General features: G+C 35.7%; 1 protein-coding gene across 1 annotated transcript in view; it reads left to right on the forward strand.

Annotated features, from left to right (window-relative positions):
* PLS1 (plastin 1) overlaps positions 1-23083 on the forward strand; it is a 42745-nt gene that overhangs the window by 3709 nt on the left and 15953 nt on the right. Inside the window, exons 2-6 of the mRNA XM_051626686.1 lie at positions 15068-15175; positions 18523-18686; positions 19745-19874; positions 21502-21634; positions 22496-22577. Coding sequence (XP_051482646.1) covers positions 15106-15175; positions 18523-18686; positions 19745-19874; positions 21502-21634; positions 22496-22577 — 579 coding nt within the window. The 5' untranslated portion in view covers positions 15068-15105. The remainder of the gene's footprint in view (positions 1-15067; positions 15176-18522; positions 18687-19744; positions 19875-21501; positions 21635-22495; positions 22578-23083) is intronic.

Genomic DNA, 23083 nt, shown 5'->3' on the forward strand with positions numbered 1-23083 from the left:
AAGTTGCAACAGTGATTCTTAGGTGCAAAACTCTCTACTAGTCATGTGGGGAGAAAATCACAGTGTTTTAATTTAAAATACGTTTGAAAGTATTGGCTGCTGTAATTACATAGGTTCTTTTATTAAAATGTTTCTTAAATGAAAATCTGAATAACTACTAGCCACAGTTTTCATAGTGGAAAGCTCTTTTCTGGGAGAGATTTAATGTGAGAAGGAATAATTTTCCATTTAGTTCTGTGTTCCATACTGATTAAGACTAGGATAGAGCATATGCCTGGGAATACTGCTAAAAGTTTTACTGAATGTCAACTTTCCTCACTCCATTGCTTACTAGAGAAATCAATGCAATGGAGGAGGGAGAAAGGATTCATGGTTTTTGTTCTTTTACCCTCCTTTTTAAGAAGTCAAATAAATTCAACCTATGTATGTTGGGACAGTATTGATTATCTTTTGGTGGAGCGTATGTTCCTTGGTGACTGTTTTCCCAGTACTTGGAGCTTTCACTACTCTGAGAGAATTGTGTCAATGGAACAGGCATCACCTGAGCAGCATGTGATACAGAAATAACTGAACAAAAATGATCATATCAGTGCCCTTACATTTAACACTTCATGTGAAGTGTCTATGTGAGGTTTAGTTGCCACCCTTATTGCGGTAATCAAATATAATCTTTTCAAAGCATTCACCATGATGTGTGAAATACTTTGTCTGTGGTAACTGTTGCCATAAAAACTCCAAAAATCATGAGGTCTTCATAAATGGATTAAATGTAGAACCAGGAGTACCAGGGGGTAAAAGCATCTGATCCTAGCAAGCACATTTATTACTGGAGAAAGTTCCACTGTACTGTGCCAGACAATAAGGAAACAATAAATTGCAAATGTATTGCTGGGAAAAGATACTTAGCTAAGCAGTTGCAAATGCTTTTGAATCTTCACCCCAGGTTTTAAGCTCTTCTGTGTGAGGTGTTGTCTCACTGGCTCATTTCAGCCTTGATGCTCACTGAGCAAACAGTTGACCAGTGGTCATGCTGTGGTATGCAAAGGGATGCTAACAATGAAAACAATAAGTGGCCTTAGATCAGGTTCAGTTCAGATCAGGGTTCCAGGATACTGATAGAATCAGCTCTGCATTGCAGTCAGGTACTGCCTCTGCAAAGGGGCTGTTAAGCGTTGCTGCTGCTCCACCTTTAAAAAAGGGCTGCAAAATCAAACAGTAAGAGTGACTTCACTGTTCTCCACTATATTAAGTTTGTGATAAATTAATAATTACACTTTTTCAGCTTTTGTTCAGCCGATCACATGTAGGAAATTTTACATGTCAGTCATGACTATTACATCATTTATTATTTTTTTGGTACTTCTAAATGTAAATTATTTTCATGTGTGGCTGTGTACCTAGTTACTGCTAACATAAAGAGAATACAGCAAATAAAGGTAGTACATCACAATAGCTCATCAGTGAGACTGGTATTGCTAAGCCTCAGAAATAAATTATGCATAAAGCAGAGTATATGTTTATATATGCATGCTTTTGGTGGGAAAAGGATTATCAACTCACTTCCAGGGCTCTCTTGCAGATGTTTCCCTAATAAGAATACTCACAAGCAAAAAAATTGATACTGGATACAGTTCACTTGGTGTATTCATCCTTTCATTTTGCTGATAATTGTTAGTAGAATGGTAGAATTGGTAGAACTAAAAAATTGACATGTAGTGGAGCTGAAATATTAGGCTGTATGTTACCAGCAAGGTTATATTTACTTTAATGCTAATTTAAAAAATTTGTCTTAGTGTGAGCTTCAGGAGCTAGCTGCTTATTTTCAAACCAGATTCATAGTTCATAAGGGTTTTTTCCCAAAAATTTTAAAGTCTGGAATATTTTTGTCTTGCTGATTTATCATGCTCCTCTTCTAGGGTCATGTCTCCCTTTCTCCCATTTTGTTTCCATGTGGCCTACCATAGCTCTTTTCACTGGCTTCTCCCCTTAGGACAAGGGGAGGCTAGATTTTATTCTTTCATATCTTAAAGGTAGTATTAAAATACTATAAAATAGTATTAAATCAATTTTTTTCATTGAGCTGAGTATTTTACTTCTAGGATGTGTCTAGGATGATTTACAGAATCAAGATATTTATTGAAACTACTGTGAATTTCTCCACTGATACAGCTGGCATCAGGACTTGACGCTTGGTTCCAAATCTGTTGGGTTGGTTGGGGTTTTTTTATGTAACATGATATATTAAGTGACAAACCAATTCATAACTGAATATAAAGATACACTATGCTTTACTTGTCACCTATATCAGCCTTCTAATTGTATGGGGCAGAATATTTTTCACATCCCAAATTAGCAAAATGTTATAGTGCATACATTTAAATCTTCCTAGTAATTCCATTGGTTTAAAATAAAGTTATGTACTTAGAGTTATATCCACAGATAACAACTTCACTAATTCAAGGGCTATTGGAGAAATCCTTCTAAAAGTTGGTATCTTGTTCAACTTAATAAGGAATATTTATATATCTTTGATCTGTCCAAAGGGCTTTCATTGTTCTGCTATTAATGTGTCTCCAGATACTCAGTGCTAAGCATAGATGAAAAGTATATATCCTCTGTAAGCTACAGTGTTCGGAACGCTGTTGTGTTCTGAATAAAGTGAAATATAACTATACCAGCATTAAGTAAATTGTACATTTGGTAATTGTAAAATTGTACACACCACAGCAAAGTGGAAGTTTGCATTGTGTATATGGAATTACTCCAATGTTTTTTAAAAAATTATTCTAAAAAAATTAAGCCTGGCAAAACGTCAGATGGCTCTTGCAGTTTGTTAGTGCTGTATGTGTCAGTCTTACCAAACTTTGCATGAAGATCGTATTAAAAGGGAATGCAATCTTTTTACAGTTTTTAAAATAAACTCCCCCTAAAATTTCCCAAATCTTTGAGACCATCCATTCTGTCTGAAACTCAAACCTTCTGGTTGGCTTCTTCAGCATAAGCAAGGTTGTTTGGTCCTGTCCTACCAAAGCTGCTCCCAAGAGAGACTTGACAGCAACATGAGACAACTTGTCATGCCAGAGCAAATCTCCACTTCTGGTGCTCTGGGTTACATTTGTTTTCAAAAGGTAGCTTGCACCCTAAAATGGCAGCCCTTCTGTTGTGGGGAAAGACAGCTGAGCTTTTTATTAAAGTTCCATCTGAGAGACTGACTGTCTCTGGGAAAGTAGAATTTAGAAAATAAACTATAGCAATAGATGTTCATGCTTCTGTTGCATTCCAAAATTTCTGCATGCTTTCCCTCCTGGAATATTTTTTGTGGTAGTTAATCTACAGAACAAGCTCTTCTGCCATACTGTTTATTCTTTAAGCTACCATTCTACTTGTTGCTAAGTAAATTAAGATCAAGGCATTTAAACTCAAGAGGATTAATCCATATCAGTCCTTCTCAATCAAATAAGCATATGTTGGATGAGTAATTGGTTGCTACTATAGTCTGGGGTGCTACCTAAGAAGTGCTTTAAGACGTCACTTTAGTTGTATTGTTTTCAGCTGGACTCCTCAACCAGAGAGCCCAGTAATAGTGGGAAAGCTTGTTCTTACCTGAGTGAAAGTATGCAAGGTAAGCCTAGTGTTGTCTTGCTAATTGATAAGAGCAGAATAAATATTTCTGTGCCATGTTTAGAAACTTAAAAATAGAAATTTAAATCTAGATTACTGTTTAATGCACAAGAGCATTAATTTTGGAGAGTTGGAAATTGGAGTTCTTTTTCATTAATTGTCACTGTGTCAAGTGACCATAAACAACAGGTTTATCTGGCTTTTGTAATGGTCGGTGGGAGAAGGATAAGCCCTTTGGTGGAGACCTATAGCTGACTTAAAATCCAAAATGTTTGCTTAACTAGTTAAAATATGTGAAATAAAATGTAGATCTTTTAAATTCTCCTCCAGAGGCATGTTTTGCCCTTGTAAAATAAATGATACCTGAACAAGCTGATTTATCTGGTAGTTGATCACAGTTGATCATTTTATCATGAAAGAGGCAGGTTTTAGATACTTATTTTATTTGAACATGTGAAAATCTGCTCTCAAAGTTTTCACAAGTGTTATGATTCAGCAGTGTTGTAAGAAATACTAGTATTTTACTTTTGAAAGTGTCATGGTTTGGAAAGACTTCTGACTGTTATCTGGCAGTTGTGGAAGACTATAGCATTTACTGCAGACTATGAGAGCAAACAATTGTCACATTATTGTGACATTTTAAAAATGGCTTATTAAATTTAAGAATATTCAGAGTTCATGTTTAAGCAAAAAGACTCCTTACAAAAGTAATCTGCTTGACCAGCTTACAGGATTTTGTGTAGAAAGTGGTGTGCCCTATGGTTACAAGACTGTAGATAACTGTATAAGCATATCTTTCTTTAGGGGCCTTTGGACCATTAATTTTAAAGCAACAACTAATTTATTTAAAATATAATTTTGGTTTGTAAGGGTTGTTACTAGCCTGGTACTATTATGTAAGATGAGTTCTTTTAGGATACTTGAAAAAAGGAAGTAAGATTTCTAATTAGTAAAATCATACACAACTTTATGTATTATTTTGCACCAGATGAATAAAATGTTAGATACTTACTGTTTTAGAAGTGCCTGATTATATTTTATATTTAGACTAATTTTTTAAAAACTTTTTTTTCTGCACAATTGCAGTGTATTATTTAAATGTTTAGGGATGTTTGCTCATGTTGCCAGCTGAAACTACTTAATAATTTGCCTAAATCAAAGATTTTTATCAAGTTTTTTTTATTTTAATTTCACCAAAACATCAGAAATGACTGTTTTTAAATGAAAGTTATCTCCTAATCATAAGAAATCTAAGGACGAGGTTTTGAATAATTTAGAAAATAATTTGCTCAGAAATTTCTTCTTCAAAATATTATTAAAAATGACAGTTGGCAACAACAGTTGTAAGTTTTCTTCTGGCCTAATTACTGAGAGCTACAGTAGCAGCAAATTAACTTCATGTGTGCCCCAGATAGTCTTCTAGTTTAGAAGCCACAAACAATAGTCTTTTTAGTTTTAGTTACTCAGATTTACTAATGTGCTCCTTTTACCCTCAGCACAGCAGCAAACATAGCTCCTTAAGGCTGTGAACTGGCAGATGGGCAGTGTTTATGCATCTGTGGGCTGCAGAAAATGGATGGTTTTGCCAGTGGCTTTTGCTGTGTCTTGAAGACCCTCCTTATTTCCTCTAGCTTGAGCAATGAAAAAAAGAAAAACAAAAATAACCTATGAATTTTCCATGACAGGAAATCCTAGCTTGCATGTAGTATAGTACCTGATCAGTCTAATCTTCTAATTATCTTTTGAACCATGTAGAGTTGAGGAATTAGCAGGTGATAGAGGCCATGCTGCCATCTGATAATTAATGAAAACTGAAAAACAAACACCTATTTGGTACTTATTTAGTAACTGCAATTAGCTAAAATATGGAGAACATATGGATGTAAATAGAATTGCTGAGGGTGGGAGAATGAATGTGCGTTTCTGTTGTTACTCTTAATGATCTTCACATGATTAACTTCTGGGGTGACCTTAAATTTAAGTTCATTAGTAAGAGTTAGCCTGTGGCACTCTGCTGGAGTTAAGGTATTTGTAGTAAGCTGAGGTTTCCTACTTCAGACTACTGGAGAGCAGGCATACAGAAGGTAAAGGCAGTAATTGTCTGGAGTGCTGCAGTTGCACTGTTCTGAGATCTCTCTCCTACCTCTTTGGCTGTTTGTTCACTGACAGCTTTACTCATAGTTTTCATTTTTAAGTTACATGCTAACTAAATGTTATTGTCGCAGTTGGAGAAAAATGGTTCATATGTTCCAGTTGGCTAAAGAAAAATACACTTTTCTGAAGTTATGAGTGCCATAGAAGGATAAATTCCTTAGCAATGAACACCCAGTACCGGATGTCCTACCTCTCGGGCAGCACTGAATCTGGAAGAAATAGAGGCTTGGGACAAAAACTGAAAGCCTCACAAAAAATGTTGTAAGAGAATCAGTGATTTTGTGACAGATTAAACAGCTGAGCATGAGAACACTTTGGTTGTAGTAGATGGAATGCAAAATCCAGCGAACTCCAAAAAACTGTGAAACTCATAAAATGTGAAATTGTAATTTACTAATAACTGCTGCGTTAGAAGCTGGTAGATGGTGAAAAGCTGCACTATTTGTTTTAGTTTAATGTTTCTGATTACTTTTCTTTCCTTACTATAAATACTGAGGTGGAGATGACATTGCAAGTACTTGACTTTAATAGCACTATCACTTGTAGAAAAGTACTATTTAAATTGTAGTGCAGAGGCAGAAGGTGGTGTGTCAGTGACTTGCACAATATAATCAGTTCTCATAATTTGACAGAGCTTTCAATGAAAATTGAAGATGTTTTCAAAAGTTGTGGTTTGTGGAGTTGAGAAATTATGTGAGGATGTGAGGATTTTAAAACAAATTTTCCAGTTACAGAAAAAAGCTTGAAGAGTTCAGAGAATGACATGAAGTATCTGAAAACAAGCCAGGTGTCATTCCATAGGAGCAATTTAAAAACCATTTGATAAATATTTGTTAGATTCTGACTTGTGACTCTTTTTGAGAAGTTGGTGTTATGACTATTCCTTTAGGTTAGATTTCCTGTTTAGTAATTAAGTAGAGGTGGTATGTTTTAATAAAGACATGAAAGAATAACAAAAACATAACCCCAAGTTTTGAGTCTTGGGACACACAGAAAGCTCCTCTGTCAAATGGGGGTGCTGGCAGCATATCATGAGCTCTCAGCATGAGTTTTGCTGAGTGCACAGATGATTTATTGCTGCAGTTGTTTCCAGAAGAATTTCAGGATTTGTTTCCTAATTAAGATATGTATCAGAGAATATTTATCTGGGGATTTCCTATAAAAATAATGCAATTATTGTTTGTCATTGTAGTTGCATGATAACAAAAGTTGTATGTGCATAAACCTAGACTAAGAAAGAAAGAGATTAAGTATCGTTTGCTGGTGTGTCTTAACTCCCTTTTGCTGTTGTAAACTTGATATGTAATGTCAGCCTGGGCACAAAGGAATGACTTGGGGATGGAGTGCCTGAATGAACTTGCTTTTTCTAAGTGTAGCCTTTCCATTTATATTTTAGTGTGGTTTCCTTTAATGAAATGTAACGGAGACACCAAGTTTGGACTTAAAAAGCATTTCTCTTCTTCACAGCAGTGACTGGTAATAAAATGGGTTTATGACAAATTGTTTCCTAGTTTCCCATCAAGTTTTCTAGGTGTTAATGATAGATTCTTTCCATCTAACATGTATTTGCGTGGTAACGCTGCTGTGGTGTTTTGACCTTAGGCATTAATCTTGACACAATTTCTGGGTTTGGCACCCTGTGCTATCTGTGATGGCTGTGGTGGTTTAGCCAGTATTTTTTCCTTGCTTTTGGTGGCAGTATTTCAGGCATCAGATTCCAATGCTAACTGGAAAGCACGTTCCTGACCAAACCCAGCCTTCCAGAGACACTGCATTTGCCTGGTCACTGGGTGAATGCCTGTAAGCAATGCTCAGCCAAAGACATTGATATGGGTAAAGATGGTGGATGTGGAGGCAAGGGTAGCCTTGTAGAATAGGAAGAACAGAAGAAGTGCTTAGTGGGAGCTGGCAGAAGCTCTCCAGGAAAGAGGATAGGACGTGTGTAAAGGGAAGCCAAATGACTGGTTAGCATATGGCATAGGTTTCAGTAAAATAAACTGATTTTTGGAGAGTATCAAATGACCCATCAGGAGGGCAAATGATATAGCTGGTGAGAGGAGATAAGAAAAGGTCATTTAAAAAGAAAAAGTATATTAAGTTGATTGAACCTGTTGAAATAAAGTCAAATCTGTTTTTTGTTCAGGGCTCAATCAAATGTTTCCTGGACCAGTGTAAACATTATGGTGTTCACACTTTAGCTCTGTCTCCAGGCTGTTTGCCTGCAAGTAGTAGGCTCAAACTTCTGTAAAGAGTGTAAAAGGACCATTCTTTTCTAGTCTGGATGACAACTGATTATTCTTGTTTATTCTATTTTCATGAGAACATAAGCTTCTTTTATTTGCAAGAAGTTCTGAAAACACTTTCTAATGGAGACGGTCTCTTATTAGTGGGCCATTAATATGTTTGTTTAGCATGAAGTCCTGATGGCTTCTGTGTTCTTTTTCCTGATTAATTTTTTATGTTGTTCAGGAATGAAACAAATATTTTCAATATTTGAAATTGATAATGAAAGATACTGATACAGCATCATAAAAAGGCAATTAAGATTTATGGTTTAAGTGTATTCAGATTCCTTCTGTCCTTTCATTGTCCTTAAGTTTCTGCACTTCTCTTGACAGATCTTGGTTACCATGTGCGTGCTGTTACTGAACTTTCACCAAGGCAAAGGTTGTGTAAACTAAAACTAAAAGCATGTGCCACTTTAGCAGATTCACTATCTCCAGCCTTTACTTGGGATAAGAGTTCTTTGAATTAGAGATTTTGTAGGGAAACTTTATTTTTGTGTCCCTTAATTTCTTGCTTATTGTGGCACAGCTGTTTAGTATTTCATATTGTATACTTTGATTCCATACTCCCTGCACAAAAAATGTGCAGATAGTTCAGAATACTTAATCTTGAAGTTTTGATTAAATAAAACATAAAGCCCATCTCAATATTGCAATGATTTTGCTTCAGATTAAAGGGTATATTGTTTTGCAAACTGTCTGATTTTGTATTCTGAAAAACAGAAGTGTTGTTTCTTATCAAGAGATCTATGAGAGAAATAGTGTTTCTATATTTCCAATAGTGACTTGCCTGGTACTAAGTCCTAAAGATAAACTACTTGTTGCATGGAAGCAGCTTTGTGCATACCTTTTTCATGTGGAAATGGTTTGCTAACAGTTAAGAAGTCCAGGATGCACTGTATTGCAGAAATACACAATTTGTTGTTCTGTGTTACTTGCAAAAGTGATATAACCACAACTAGTGTGTTATGAATGACTGTATTTACAAACATCAGAAAGTAGAATTAGAAAGCCATAACTTGTGCATGGAGCTCTGCAGGGCTTGTAGTGTTGATCCCAGTTTCACAGAGAATGCCACTATTTCAGATCTGCTTTTTATGACGTGCTCATTAATACTACAGCTGCTTGTATAAATGCAGATTTGATGAGAAGTAGAGCAGTGGCCTGTAATCTGTTGTGGCATTTGGAAGAGTGGAGTTTGCTTCTTTGCTTTCCTCTTAGTCTTTGGAAGTGGAGGGGAAGGTGCTGTGCCTTCTCTTGGCATATTGGAAGGAGCAATTGCAGAGGTGAATTCTTGCATAGTAACTGCAATTGTAGACTACAGCATGCACACATTAACAAAATGGATGAGTACAACCTCAAATAATCCTTGACACAGCAGATTCAAGCAGAAATTTTATAAGGTTTATAAATCAGATAATATCTGGTTTAATGGTGTATGAGCAGGCATCGCTTTGCCTGTTGATATGGGGTAGACAGATCTTAGAAGAATAACTAATTAACCAAACTAGAACAGGTCACACATGGTCTGAGATAGTTACTTTGGGCAAATTCAGCCCAAAGTGTTGATGTAGCTGAACTGTGGACAGGTTAGATTTTCTGAATGTTTAGGAAATAATAACAATAGTATGTTTCCAAAATTACTTTCCTAGAAGTAGGACTTTTTTCATCCTTCTGCCATAGGTAAGGTTTCCATTGATGTTTTTTCATTTGGAGTGCTGAATGCAACAGTACAAAGCACAGGCTGTCTCAGATCCTCTTGAATAATACATGTGAAGGAAACTATGTGAAACTGATACTGTTGATGAATTTCCATGGCTATTTTGTGTACTAGGCAGGCAAAGGAAGATGGAGGCATTTTGTTTGGATTAAAAGGTATCTTTCTGAAGTAAACATGTACCTACTCACTAATAGAATTGTTCCTCATCTTGATTTAAGCTTCATGAAACTATGCTGTACTTACACCATGGTAAGCAAAGCCAGAACAGGCCCCTGACCAGTCTAACAGTCAGGTATCACAGCTTACTGCTTGCTTTTTTGTGACACACCTATGTTTATCTTAAAGGCATAGTGGAAAATGTTGATTTTATTATTCACTAGAGTTACTGTACTATGTTGAATGAATTCCTCTAGAGTGAATAATTAACTTCAATGTAAGTTTTTTAGTCCTCACATAAGATACATATCTCATGGGCACAAAATTTATCACTCTGGCTGGTGTGATAGTCTTCCTCTGGCAAACATCAGTGCATACAGTTTGGAAGATGTTAAGAAAAGGCAACCAAAAAACCACCAGTATTCCTCTTTAATGTTGTATGTAGAACACTGAGGAAAATTCCATGGATTATTGGTTTATATACTAAAGCATAACTTCATTACTGTACTCTTAACTTCTAGTAATTAAATACTTTTGATGGTCATAAATGCATCCAGCCATGTTTATGAGCCCTGGTATTTGCCTGGGTTGAGAAACATACCCCTCTGGCGCTTTCTGGTTGTGAAGCTTCACACTGACTGGATGATATTTAAAGAACTTTCTACTTCATACTTCTCTGTTAATAACTGTATCTGATACCATAATTATAGTTTGTCTCTTTGAAAAATTAGCAATGTTCTTCAGCAGTTAGTGGTTTTTTTTCATATGTGCAGTTATATCTATTTATATAGCTAATTACTTTGACCTCTCAGTGCTGTCCTGTTTTAAAGGTTTACAAGCATCCTCTTTGCTGCATTAGGAGTGGGTCTATTTTTATGTCTCCTTTATTTGTAAGACCCAGTGCTCATCATTCTACAGGTGTATTAGATTATTTCTTTCTGGGTTAGGAGGACTGTATTCTGTGATCAGCTTCTGATAGTGTGAAGTGTAGTTCTACTTATGCCTCCTGCAGCTTTTTCACAGACATGGGAAAGATAAGCTATCTTTCCATATCCTATACCAGTGTAAACAACGATAATTAAAAAATTATCAAGTCACTGAACCCTACTGATTTATCATTTTGTCATAAAGATTAAGACTTACCCCAGGAAGTTAAGCTAATCTCCAGTAATCTCCACTGCTGTTTTATTACAGACCAGAAATGAAACACCTAAAATAATTTGTCCTTTCACATTGCTACAAGTTAAACTGAGGAGTTTGTGGGGCTTTTGGTTGGCTTTTTGCATTAAAATGTATAGCAGTTTGATTCAAAGCCCAGTAAGAGAAGCAGAATTTTAATGTTTTGTAATTGTAGATAGTACGTACTAACAACCAGCTGATTATTGACATAAAAGCAGTAATTCTTCTTTGCAACCTTCATTTTTGAATTATACTAGCTTGGCTGTCATTGGAAACATCAGATTTCAGAGTGATGCAGCCATGGAGACTGGTATTTGCACTAGGGAGGGAGGAGGTGTGTCCGTAATGCCAGACAAAAACAGTAACAAAAGAAAATAAGCTCTTGAGTCAGCATTTGGAATGTCTGTTATTATTGCTGAAGCAGCTGCACGTGGAAACAAGGCAAATAGAATTTGAAGTGAAGAGCTGGAAAAGAAATTGCCAATTGCCTGCAAGAATGGAGAAAACTATTGGGCCTGATTGCCAATTAGATGCTCTGGTTCTTTCTGACAGCTTTGATAACAAGTCCAAAAAAACAGCAGGAGCTGCTGTTTGGCCTGCTGGCTTGATCCTTCTTGGCTGCTCAGACACAGGTACTTGTCTGCACACAAAGAAATACTATGATGGTATCAGCAGTAGTTTGTATTAGGGTTGGGTATGGAATGTTTTCAGTAGACTCCAGGGAATTGTCTTTAGGTACAAAAAGCCTTCCAGGCCTAGAAGATAGGCTAGGGATAGATAAATATTATCAGTTCATATTAAGTGTATTGGTGGGGACTTAAAAAAGGACATGGGCAGTTTCTCAGCATAAAACCAGTGTTTGTACCTACCCTGTCCTGGGGCAGCAGGAGGTGGTTTAATGTAAGCGTAGACTACAGAAAATCTAAGTGTCATGTGAACGCTATCACAGTACAGACAAATGTGTTCTCTGTAAACTAATAATACCTTTTGGCAAGTAGTTGTAATTCCAATAGACATGTACCTTTGGAGGCTTAGTGTTAAATCTTGTCTGAATTGCCTGTGGACTGAGTCATCTTGGGTGATGATAAACCTTTGGGTGCAAGGTATTTATTAGCTTAGATAGAAGGCCTGTTTCTGTTATTGAAATTGTCTGAAAAGCCTGACTAGTGTAGGTGTTGTCTCTGATTGCTCAGACTAGATCTTTCCCGAATGCCAGAACCATGATTGTAGCACTTCTGCCATTTAATTGACCAGCTAATTTACCCTGTAATTATATAATAGGGTATTTAAGACTGTCTCTTTAGAGCAGAGGTATTAGCTTTAGTTTTCTGCTTCATTCAAGAACAGATGTTTCTGCTGTGTTACTGACATAATCAGCATCTTTGGAAATCAAAGATTGTTATTTTCTGAAATAGGGTATGATGGAAGATCTAAATTATGAATCATAAAAAGGGAGGAGTGAAACTAATTGCATTGCAACTTTGCAGAAATTGGTTTTGATAATATCTGACTCATGGTAATGGTAAATCATTTAAAACATTAACAGTATGACAGAAATGTTGTCTTTTGCACCTGCATGGGTTACTATTTCACTTATGCTTTGACATGCTTTTTCTGTATTTCAGAGGACTGTCTTCTGTCTTTTTGCAGCCTCAGAGTCCTTTAAATTTCCTTAATTTAGATTTAAATGTTTGATTATTCTTTTTTGCCCTCCAATTTTTCCACAGTTTATTATTTACTTATTTTAAATTGCCACATCAGTTTTTAAATCAAGGTACTTGCACATCCATAAACATCTCTGTGTAAGATTGGTCTTTTCTAATATATGTTTTAAATGGTTGGGTGTTTTCTTTTTAGTATAAAGACTGGTACATGTTGCTAGTAAGCTTAGCAAAATGGATGAGTAGGTTTTTAAATCTAGCACTTAAATACGATTGAGTGACATGAAGGAAAAATACTTAACTCTCCACCCACACTCAAGGCTGTATCCTGTGTGACCCACAGGAACAGTCCCAGTGAAGACAGAGAAAAAACTGACCCAAGTAAAGTAGACAGGATCTCATTAAAATAACCCATGTTCTTTAAGAACTCTTTTTATATAGCATCATGGAAAAACCCTAAATTATTATGAAAACTTTATATAACATCATGGAAGATCAGTAAATTACTGCCTTAAAAGACGCAGAAACATTGGCTGAGATGAGAATCAGTTACATAGTGCCCATAACTTGTTTTTTTCTCTTATGCAGCAGTGTAAGTGTAGGTAAATACTTATGCTGCAGGTACTTTTGTACATTGAGACAGCAGTCACTACTGTGACAAAATGTTCTTGAATGGTCTGCCAATACAGTTGCTATCTCAAGATGTTTCACCATGTCTCTTTTTTTTTTTTTCTTAAAAACATGATCCTCGGTAGAAGTTTGTTAAATGAGAATCTTAACTTCCAAGTAATTTTAATCTTGAAGGAAATGTGTAATGGTTTCAGATAAACACAAATTTCAAAATATAACCCCCAAAGATTAAAGAGCAGAAGATAAAAATTACAAGTTACTTCATTCTTTAAAAAGTCACAGTATTGTATAGTCATGTGAAAAAATAGTTGCTTTGTTTATTTAAAAATAACATTTTGAAAAAAGTTGGGGACTACTCATTGCTAGCTCATGAGCATCACTTGTGTCGTTATGCATACAGGTTTAGCTACATGTGGGATGCCTTGTCCATCATTTCTTTTTTAGCTCTAGAGACCTTTCTAGCATTTTTTTTTTTTCAGAGTATCTTCTTCATTACAAATAAACAAGAACTCTTAGTGAGTACCTCATGGTATAATATAGTTTATTCTTTCCCATACAGAGTTCTCTTACAGGAATATTGTTCTTGATCTAAAACACTAAACCAGAAGGGAAAACATACACCAAGTGTAGGGCAACTTGATGCAAATAGTACTGTAAGGTGGATGGATTTTTGTCACTTGGGTTTATGAAGTAAAAGTAAAGACACACCCTTTACTGCATGGTAGGCACAGCACCACCTGCAGCACTTGCTGCTCTCTACAGCCAAGTGCTGCTCAGAGCCTTGCACACAGAGGTGGGTGCTGCTCTGGGCCTACTTTGAGTATGCCAATGGTATGTGCACTGGTAATGTAGGTATCAGTTTGCATCTAGAGCCAATCATGTGAGACTGGTTTACAAACTCACACTTATTAACAAAGGTCTGAAGCATCATACTGTAGTAAGGCTTCAGTAAGAGGAAATGATCAAGGATCTTGCATAGGGGTTCATCGGCTCTTGCAAAAGTGCCTTCTGTTTTGTGTTGCTTTTTTATGGAGTTGGGTCAAGTAGATTCACATTGAGACTCCAGTCTTTGCTCTATAAAAGCCTTTATTTGGCCTTTGACAGTATTATGAGACAACAAGCTTGTCAGAAGGGTGGAGTAAAGGTCTGGAGGTGAAAACTTCTGCAGCAGCTGTTGGACTGCTCCTCAGCATTAACCCACTGATTGGTTGCAGGTACTTGGTAGTGTCCCACTGGGGTTTACTACTATGCCAATGTTGGAGTGCTCAGTGCTTTGCAGGACTAAATCCTAGCACTAAATTGGCAAGGATACTGCATTGCACTTAGAAATATTTTTTGCTAAACATTATTTGTTGAAATGTAAGGTGATTATTTTTATGTTGGAAAAACATGCAGTGGAGGCAGATTGTTGGTCAGTGATTGTTCTGTGCAAATTAAAACATCAAGTGTATGAAAACAGGTGCTGCTGTTTTGAATTTTCAGTCACTGTTACAATGAAAAGAACTCTTAGCTGTTTGATGTATTTTAAAGTGTTGTCTGTAATGTTTTAAGTGTGCCAGGCCTGGAAATGTCATTCAGGTCTGGTACTTGGTATTGAAAAGATGGGTAATTTATATTAGTATGTACTTGGAATTACAGTGTCTTATATTTCTGTTTATTAGGTATAAGCAATTGAGGACGACACTTTTGTTGTCCAAAGATGGAAAACAACATAACTACTATATCTCGTGAAGAGCTTGAAGAACTAAGAGAAGCATTCAGTAAAATAGGTATGTTTTAAATATTAAAATAATACAGATGCCATCTTTATGGATCCTTTTGTTTTGATAGGGTCAAGGTTTCCTTCTGTGTTGCCAGTAATATATAAACCAAATAAGCACATTTACACAAACCCCCTTATTTTCACTGAAACTGTGTGTTTATTATTTCTTTCAACTTCAGCAATGAAAACAAACCAATTTTCAGGCTGGGCAGTTGTATTATTTATGCCATTGTTTATGTGGTACGATAGGTCTCAAAATTCAGTTTTTTGATTGTCTAAAATCTGAAGGAAAAAATGTTTGGTTAAACTTTTAACTGTTAAATATGTATTTTCATGTTAGATTACTGATACTTTGTTTTCACTTTACTTGCATGCTGTGGTGAACTAGTAATTTCTCTTCCTCTATATTGGATGTTACATTTTAAGTAAACTCAGCTCGGCAATTTTTTGATCTTGTTAGCAGATGTTAATAAATAACTGTACAATTTTGTATGCTTGACAGGATGTTCGCAGATTAATCAGTGAGTAAGTAAAATGAGAAATTATACAGCAACTAACCCTTATTTCTAGAATGCAATACTGTTGTGCCCGTCTGCTTTATTTCTTTTTTCTGCAGTTGTGAGAGGGTGATGTGTCACTGTGCAGTTCAGCAAATCAAACAAAAAAACATATTTGTAATCATTGACAATGAGGAACAGGGTTGTTTTAGGCAAGAAGTCTTAAATATGAGGCATCTCCAGCTTGATAAAGAGACTGTTGGGAAGCTGTGTGTTAGTGATCTGTAAGACCATGAGTAGTGTGGAAAAGGTGAAAAGGGAATTGTTCCGTTTCTGTCCATGGTATTATGTGTTGCCTAGTAGAGAGTAAGAAAGCTTAAAATAAAAATAATCAACTTTTCTTCATGACAAATAATACAACCAATAATGCGTTGTCTTGGAATGTTTTTGAGATCAAAAAAGAGTAGAAGTGCTAACTGAATAAGATACATTATACATTAATAGAAGGTAATGAATGAGTTGTTATTAAACAATCCTCTTGACATACTCTGTACCTCAAGAAGTCTGCAGAAGCTGGAAAGGCAGATGAAAGAAAAGAGCACTGTAGGTATATATGGTAAATGTATCAATTTACTGGGAGGTGTTAGGATAGGAAGATACTCACTGGTCTCGTCTGACAGTTTTTTGGTTGGTTTTCACCTTCTCCATGCTGCTTTTTTTCCCACTGTCCTTCCTGCATGTTTTCACCTTTCTGCTCTAAGAACTGTCTGTATTGCTCCTACTTGCTGAAAAGCACTTTATTCCTTACTGAATTATGCTTTCTATAAAATAAATTTTAAGCTTAATTTAGCTTTATTTCTTCTTTCATTTTTACATTTCCCTTGTGTTTTATGGATAAATTGCTTGCAGATATATTGGTAAACAGAGAAAAGGCATGTATCTAACTCTCTGCTTGTCATCACTGAAACAGCCTCAGTGAAAGATGAACCTAGAGAAATAAAATAGCTGGTAGTCCTGAATGAGCTCACAAGCATGTCTTCTGCTTTTTAGACCATCCCTGTTACTACATGTGTCGTGGTATGTTTGCAGACCAGACAGTGGATGCATTAATACATATATATACAAAGTTTGTCTGTGTAGTGATTTGTGAATTGTTGGTGGTATTGAAAACAAAAAAGTAGCTTGTTGTTGTGAGGTTTTTTTGTTGGTTGGTTTGTGTTGGTTTTTTTAACAGGGTGTTTTTAGCCTTTCAGACATGAACTGTGGCCACCTTCTGAAGCTGTACAGAAGCTGCATAGTGTTGTATGGATTAGAGGGAAATTACTGTATAGCAATGAATTATGGCTAGAGATGAAAGCATGTTTCTCTACTTGCCCTTCTGTAATGTGATGCATATTCATACACTGGTGTTATTGGCTGAGTTCTGATACTAGAGACAATATAAAGAGAGGTCTTTTAACTAATAATCAAAAATAATGAAAGTGGGAGCATCTTGACAAGGCAGAAAAGTAGCCACATCATCTTGCTTCTGTTTCTAACTCATTTTGTTAGTTGTGACATTCTCTTACTTACCTTAGATGCATCATTGGGAGAACTGGGAAAATACTATTCATATTTTTCAGGAGCTTTAATATGATCCTGGAAGAGTCTGAAAATTGTTGTCAAACATAGAAAATATTAGCATTAAATATAAAGTTACGGATATTATATTCAACACTAGTTATTCTGGACATGATTTCACATATTTGAGCTTCATTTGTATTGTGTATGGACCATAGCTTTTGTGCTTTTAAAAGTACTTCTCTCCATTGCAGTTACTGCACTACAGGTGAGGCATTCTCAGACTCTGCTCGTATAGATAAGTATATGGAAACATGAATAGATATAAAAAAATAGGAACAGTTAATTTGTGATTAATTTACACATAACATTTGATTAAAAAAAGGTTTATAAAGTGATGCTTTGTTACACTAAGACAAGAATTTGTGACAGCTCTCTGCGCACAGGTAGCTTAAGGTGGAAGTACAAAGGGTATTTTTATGATTTCTACTGTGCTGCTCTGTTGTTCACCATGAGTAACATGAATTATAGTGAATTTACCTTAATTTATTTTTCACATGATACAGCCATTCACTTCTTTCCACAGTTACAGAGCTACACTGTAGTTCTTGTTGAAAAAAATGATTGATACTTTGCTGTACTTAGCAATAGCTGACATGTGGTCTTGGGAGGCAAGTGTAAGTGAAGGTGGCAGTACAAATTTCTCCCAACAGCACAAGTTAACAGATAAGGGAAGGTCAGCTTTAATAAACAGATACAGATCATCCCAGGTTTATTCTTCACAGATAAGCCTAACCCCATCAAATGTTTTGAAGAACAGTAAATGTCTACTAGATAAGAAACAAAAATCTAGAGTCAGTAGAGTTCTTGTGCAAGGAGGATTTTTTTTGTCTAAGTGTGCTCTTCTAATACCAATTCGCATCAAATTTGAGTTTTCTGATTGTAAATGGTATTATATTGACAATAGGAATATAATAATTGATCTCCCTTTCGCTTGAAGGTTTATAGGAAATTTTGTTTAGAGTCTTAAAAAAAGCTTAAACTTGGCTATTTACAAATTTAGCATCTTGTTATACCTGTGCTTTGGGATTATAAGAGAGTTCCTGAGAAAACATGTAAGATGGCACAACTCACCAGCTTTGCCTCTAATCCACAAGTATTCTTTCATGCTTGCTTATCTGTGTCAGAATAAATACTAGTCTTCTAGAACTGTTTGCGGTTTTTTACACTTTATTTTTCTCAACTTGGTTCTTTGCATAAATATGAAAACAACTTTCATCGTGCTTTCATCTTGCAGATATTGACAACAGTGGGTATGTCAGTGATTATGAGCTTCAAGACCTGTTTAAAGAAGCAAGTCTGCCCTTGCCTGGTTACAAAGTCCGGGAGATTGTAGAAAAAATCATTGCAGTGACAGATACCAACAAGGATGGGAGAATAAACTTTGAAGAATTTGTCTCTGTAAGGCATCCTGTTTGGATGTTTCTCTACTGTCTGATACTGGTTGAGAAGTAGGACAGAAAACTGAATTAAGTAGTATAACTAACTACTATTTTGATACAAATAACTAGTATTTTGAGCATGGGAAGGTTTTCTGTGTCAATTTACAATATTCTGTGTATTTTCCAGTCTTCATATATCACTTTACAATTTTATTTAGTAGATCTTACTTGGGCAGGGGCAGCATGTGAGAGCACAGTAATTTCAATCACTCCTACTTTGTTTCTCCAAATAAGTGGGGATGGACTACATATTTTAGGAACTGTTAGGTCAGCCATTGCCTTATCAAAAGAGTAAATAATTACATACCAGCCTTTGAATTCTCTTAGTGGTATGCACTACTATGCTTATTCTCTAAACTAAAGATTATTTTTTACAGGGAGTGAGGTATAGTTTTCCACTTCTAGCGAAAAAATTTGAAAAGTTTAGACTTCTGATGTGATCAATGGCTAGTGTGCTTTATTTAAGAGATACTTTTCAGGCTGTTGGTTTGTGTGTGTGTTTGGGGATGATTAGTTTTTGCTTTGAGTTTAGAGTACTGCTGCTAATTGCAGCAGGTTGCTTGTTGAAGTAGTTACTGATCTTTCTTTCCAAGATTGTAATTGTCAGTGGCTCATAAATGAGATGCAAATGTTTGCATCCAGATACTGAACTGCTTCTGTTACTTATAATTGATTGACAGTTTTGAGAACAGTATTTGGGCAAATTTAAGACACTGGCATATCCAATGTAGTGGAAAAATTCTGTAGATTGTTGCATATCTAGTTTTTTAGATAGCATGGCCTGATAAGGTAGGACTGTAGGTACTTAGAAATTAGATATCCAGCATGCAAGTTTTCATGAAGAGTTTTAAACTAGTTTTACCCATAGAGGAGTTTTGTTTGGTATTTACATGGGCTTCTGCTCTGAAAAAAAAAAAAAGCTGTTAATTACCAACTCTGGACTACTTATGTGAGTTATCACCTAATTATTTGAAGCTATGTTAAATCACAAAATGCTCTCTATTTTTCTTATTCCAGATAATTCAGGAATTGAAAAGTAAAGATGTTAGCAAATCTTTCCGAAAATCAATAAACAAAAAACAAGGCATTACAGCAATTGGAGGAACATCAGCAATATCTAGTGAGGGGACACAACACTCTTATTCAGGTGAGAAACAAACATGAGTGAATTTTGCATGGAGGAAGACTCTTGAAGTTTGCACTACAGATGAAGGAAAAAAAAACCAACCTGGAAAAAGTTACTGTTGAAAGCAAATTAACAGAAAGGAAATGTGGACAAGATAAGTGTGGATGGTAGTTTACTAAAGATTGGCTGTTCAGTTGTTAATTTCATGCTGCACTGAGGTAAGTTAGGAATCTTTGCCTGAGCAAAAAATGAAAGCAAACACTGACAGCATGTGTAAAAATAAACAAATCACCCCTTTGGCATACTTTTAGTAATGCTACTCAAGATTTTGGCTTCATTACATTCTAATTAAATGTTACTCTTAATATAAAAATTAATCTCAATTTTTCTGCCTTTAAAAAAATTTTATTTAACACTGTGGAAATAAAAATGATTTCTGGCTGGAAAGGCCTTCTCTGCTGTCCCTGTGCCATTACAGAACTGTTCACTCCCATATGATTTGTGCATAGCTTATCTCATACTTGAGAAGTTACTATTAATATTTCATCTGTTTCTTTCTGCCTCCCTCTGTTGCATGTTATTTAAGTTTGTAATTGTGCCTAATTGCATTGCACCTCCTGATCATAATGTTAACTAACTTCCAGGATCATACTTCAATAAGCAATATTGCAGCTTTTTTATTGACTCCCATCTGATGTTTGCTGTGGTTCCATAAGTGTTCCACAAGTGTTAAGATCCTCTGTATGAGGAGGATTCACTTCAGGTAACTAAAGGTTGTCATATCCTCTCCCTAGGTTTTATCTTTATAACATGAGCTGAACTTGGTTTATCTCCAAAGCAGGGGATACGTTGCATCCCCAAGCATGCCTCTAGGGGGACACCAACACAGCTCATTGTTTAGACTCCCTTTCATCTTACTGGTGGGAAGACACTGACACCACTAGACTGCAATTCATCTGACCTGGCCTCATCAGCCATCTACTTTGAGATGATCTGTGTGCACTAAAGTTTTACTTTTCTACCCACTGACAATTACAAGTGTAATGAGTCACGTGTAGCTATGTGTGTTGTGTGCTTCTTGGGGTGAGGTGAATACCACCTGTACTGTCTGGGAATTTGGACACTGATACTCGATTGACTGTTGTCCCCATAAGCATTCTTAGACACGTAGTAATAAATTCTGCAGTAAATCTGAAACTCAAGTACTAAACATTTTAAGTTTCTCAAAGCCAGGTACAGCACAGTAAACCAGGTAACAGTCTCAAAAAGGCTACTAGTCTCTGAAGTCCTATGAGAAGGCAGAATGAAATGGTGCAATGTAAACCAAGGGTGTGTAGATTGAGGTGTTGCACATTTATTTTCATTGTAATTGCTGAAAAATGGAATGTGAAGTCAGCCATGATGACCCATTATATTGCTGTGGTTTTTATGTTGCCCTTCAGAAAATCACCAGATGTTTAGAGGGTGCAGTAGGAGAAAGATCAATCTGTACTTGCCACTTTTTGGGTTCTTTCCTGCTGACCTGATCTTTTCCATAACTGGCCTCTGTGAAACTAAGGGGTTTTCTTGGAGATGAATCTCTTTGACCCCTGATATTTAGTAGTATGTGTTCATGGAAATAATTATTTCAATGCTGTTTTCTTTTCAGAGGAAGAAAAAGTTGCTTTTGTTAACTGGATAAATAAGGCTCTACAAGATGACCCAGACTGTAAGCACCTGCTACCTATGAACCCATCAGATGCCAGTCTTTTTAAATGCCTTGCAGATGGCATTCTTCTTTGGTGAGTTCAGGGCTGTGAGAAAGAAAATAAATTAATCTCACTGATCACAGTGACATGAATTGGAAAACTTCTGATGGGCTTTGTCAGGACTCCACTATTAAATATTTCAACCAATATGTAGGATAGGGAAAATTTGCTCATAGCAAATTTTTAATACGACTCTGCATATATTATAGAAGTGGATTTCTGCTTCAGATCCATAATTATACATGTCAGATATGTACAGGCTGTTTATAAAGGAGGTATTACACAGTTCATATATTCATTAGCTGAAATAATTAGAAATCTTGCAAAAAATTTTAAAAAGTTACTAAATCATAGGATGAGAGGAACAGAAACCTTAGCTAAATCCAAATCAAAACAGAGAATATAGAGTAGGTCTCTTAACTTTAGTCTGCTATAACTTTCCAGTTAGTTAAGTACACTAATAGTACTTATTCATTCAACATGGTAACAAGGAATTAGCTTATTTGGATTGGTGTGAATTTGCATTTGAGATCTTTGTAGATGCAAGATAGTACAGAAATGCAGTGCAGAGAAATTTACTATATTACAGAGTTTTTCACTGTGAGGTATTTAACTGTCTTTTGTTTACAGTTTTAATCTTGTAAATAACTGTTCTTTGACAACACTGATGTGCTCTGTTACTTAAGTATAAAACCCGAGTTGCCAATAATTGTGTATTATCTGATGATTTGTAGATTAATTACTCACCAGGGAGAGGAGATTTAGAGGATAAGATGGTCTTTTTTAACTTGTCTGATATGTTTACAGCTAGTTTCAAGTGCTAGGAGTTCATAAGAAAGTAATATATTTTCTGAGAAATGAAAGGTTGAATAAACTCTGATTTATTTTTCTTAGCAAGATGATCAACTTTTCACAACCAGATACAATTGATGAAAGGGCTATTAATAAGAAGAAACTTACTCCCTTCACTGTTTCTGTAAGTACTGCACAGATATGAACTTGCCACAAATTAAAAAATAAAATATTTTTCTATAGCTTTGTTTTAATGACAGTCCTCATGGTGGAGCAAAAAAAAAAGAACTATATGTTAAAAATGTTGAAGAGAGAAATTGTATTTTCTAACAAACTTTCTTAGATGCTATACAGGAAAGGTGTTTTTTTTTTCTTTTCTTAGTTCTTTCCCTTTTCACTGTTCTCATTTTTGCTTTACTAAGATTTGAGCGGGAATTCAATTCTTATTTTAGCAATGCAGAAAGTATCTATGGCTGTATGCTGTATAGTGGGATAATGAATTTTCAATAGTGGAGAGTGGCTTGGACAGAAGATGAGCAGCTTTATTTTTAATTGTGTGTGAAGTCATGAAGATAATTCAGAGAAACAGTTACTAAAACCTTAGTTCGAGTATAATAGAACAGGTCTGGAAGAGGGAAGTAGATCTATAAGCTACCAGTCTAAGGAGGAAAAAAAAAATCCTGATTAAAA

The sequence above is a fragment of the Apus apus genome, chromosome 8 (assembly GCF_020740795.1).
Source record: "Apus apus isolate bApuApu2 chromosome 8, bApuApu2.pri.cur, whole genome shotgun sequence".
Lineage (NCBI taxonomy): Eukaryota > Metazoa > Chordata > Aves > Apodiformes > Apodidae > Apus > Apus apus.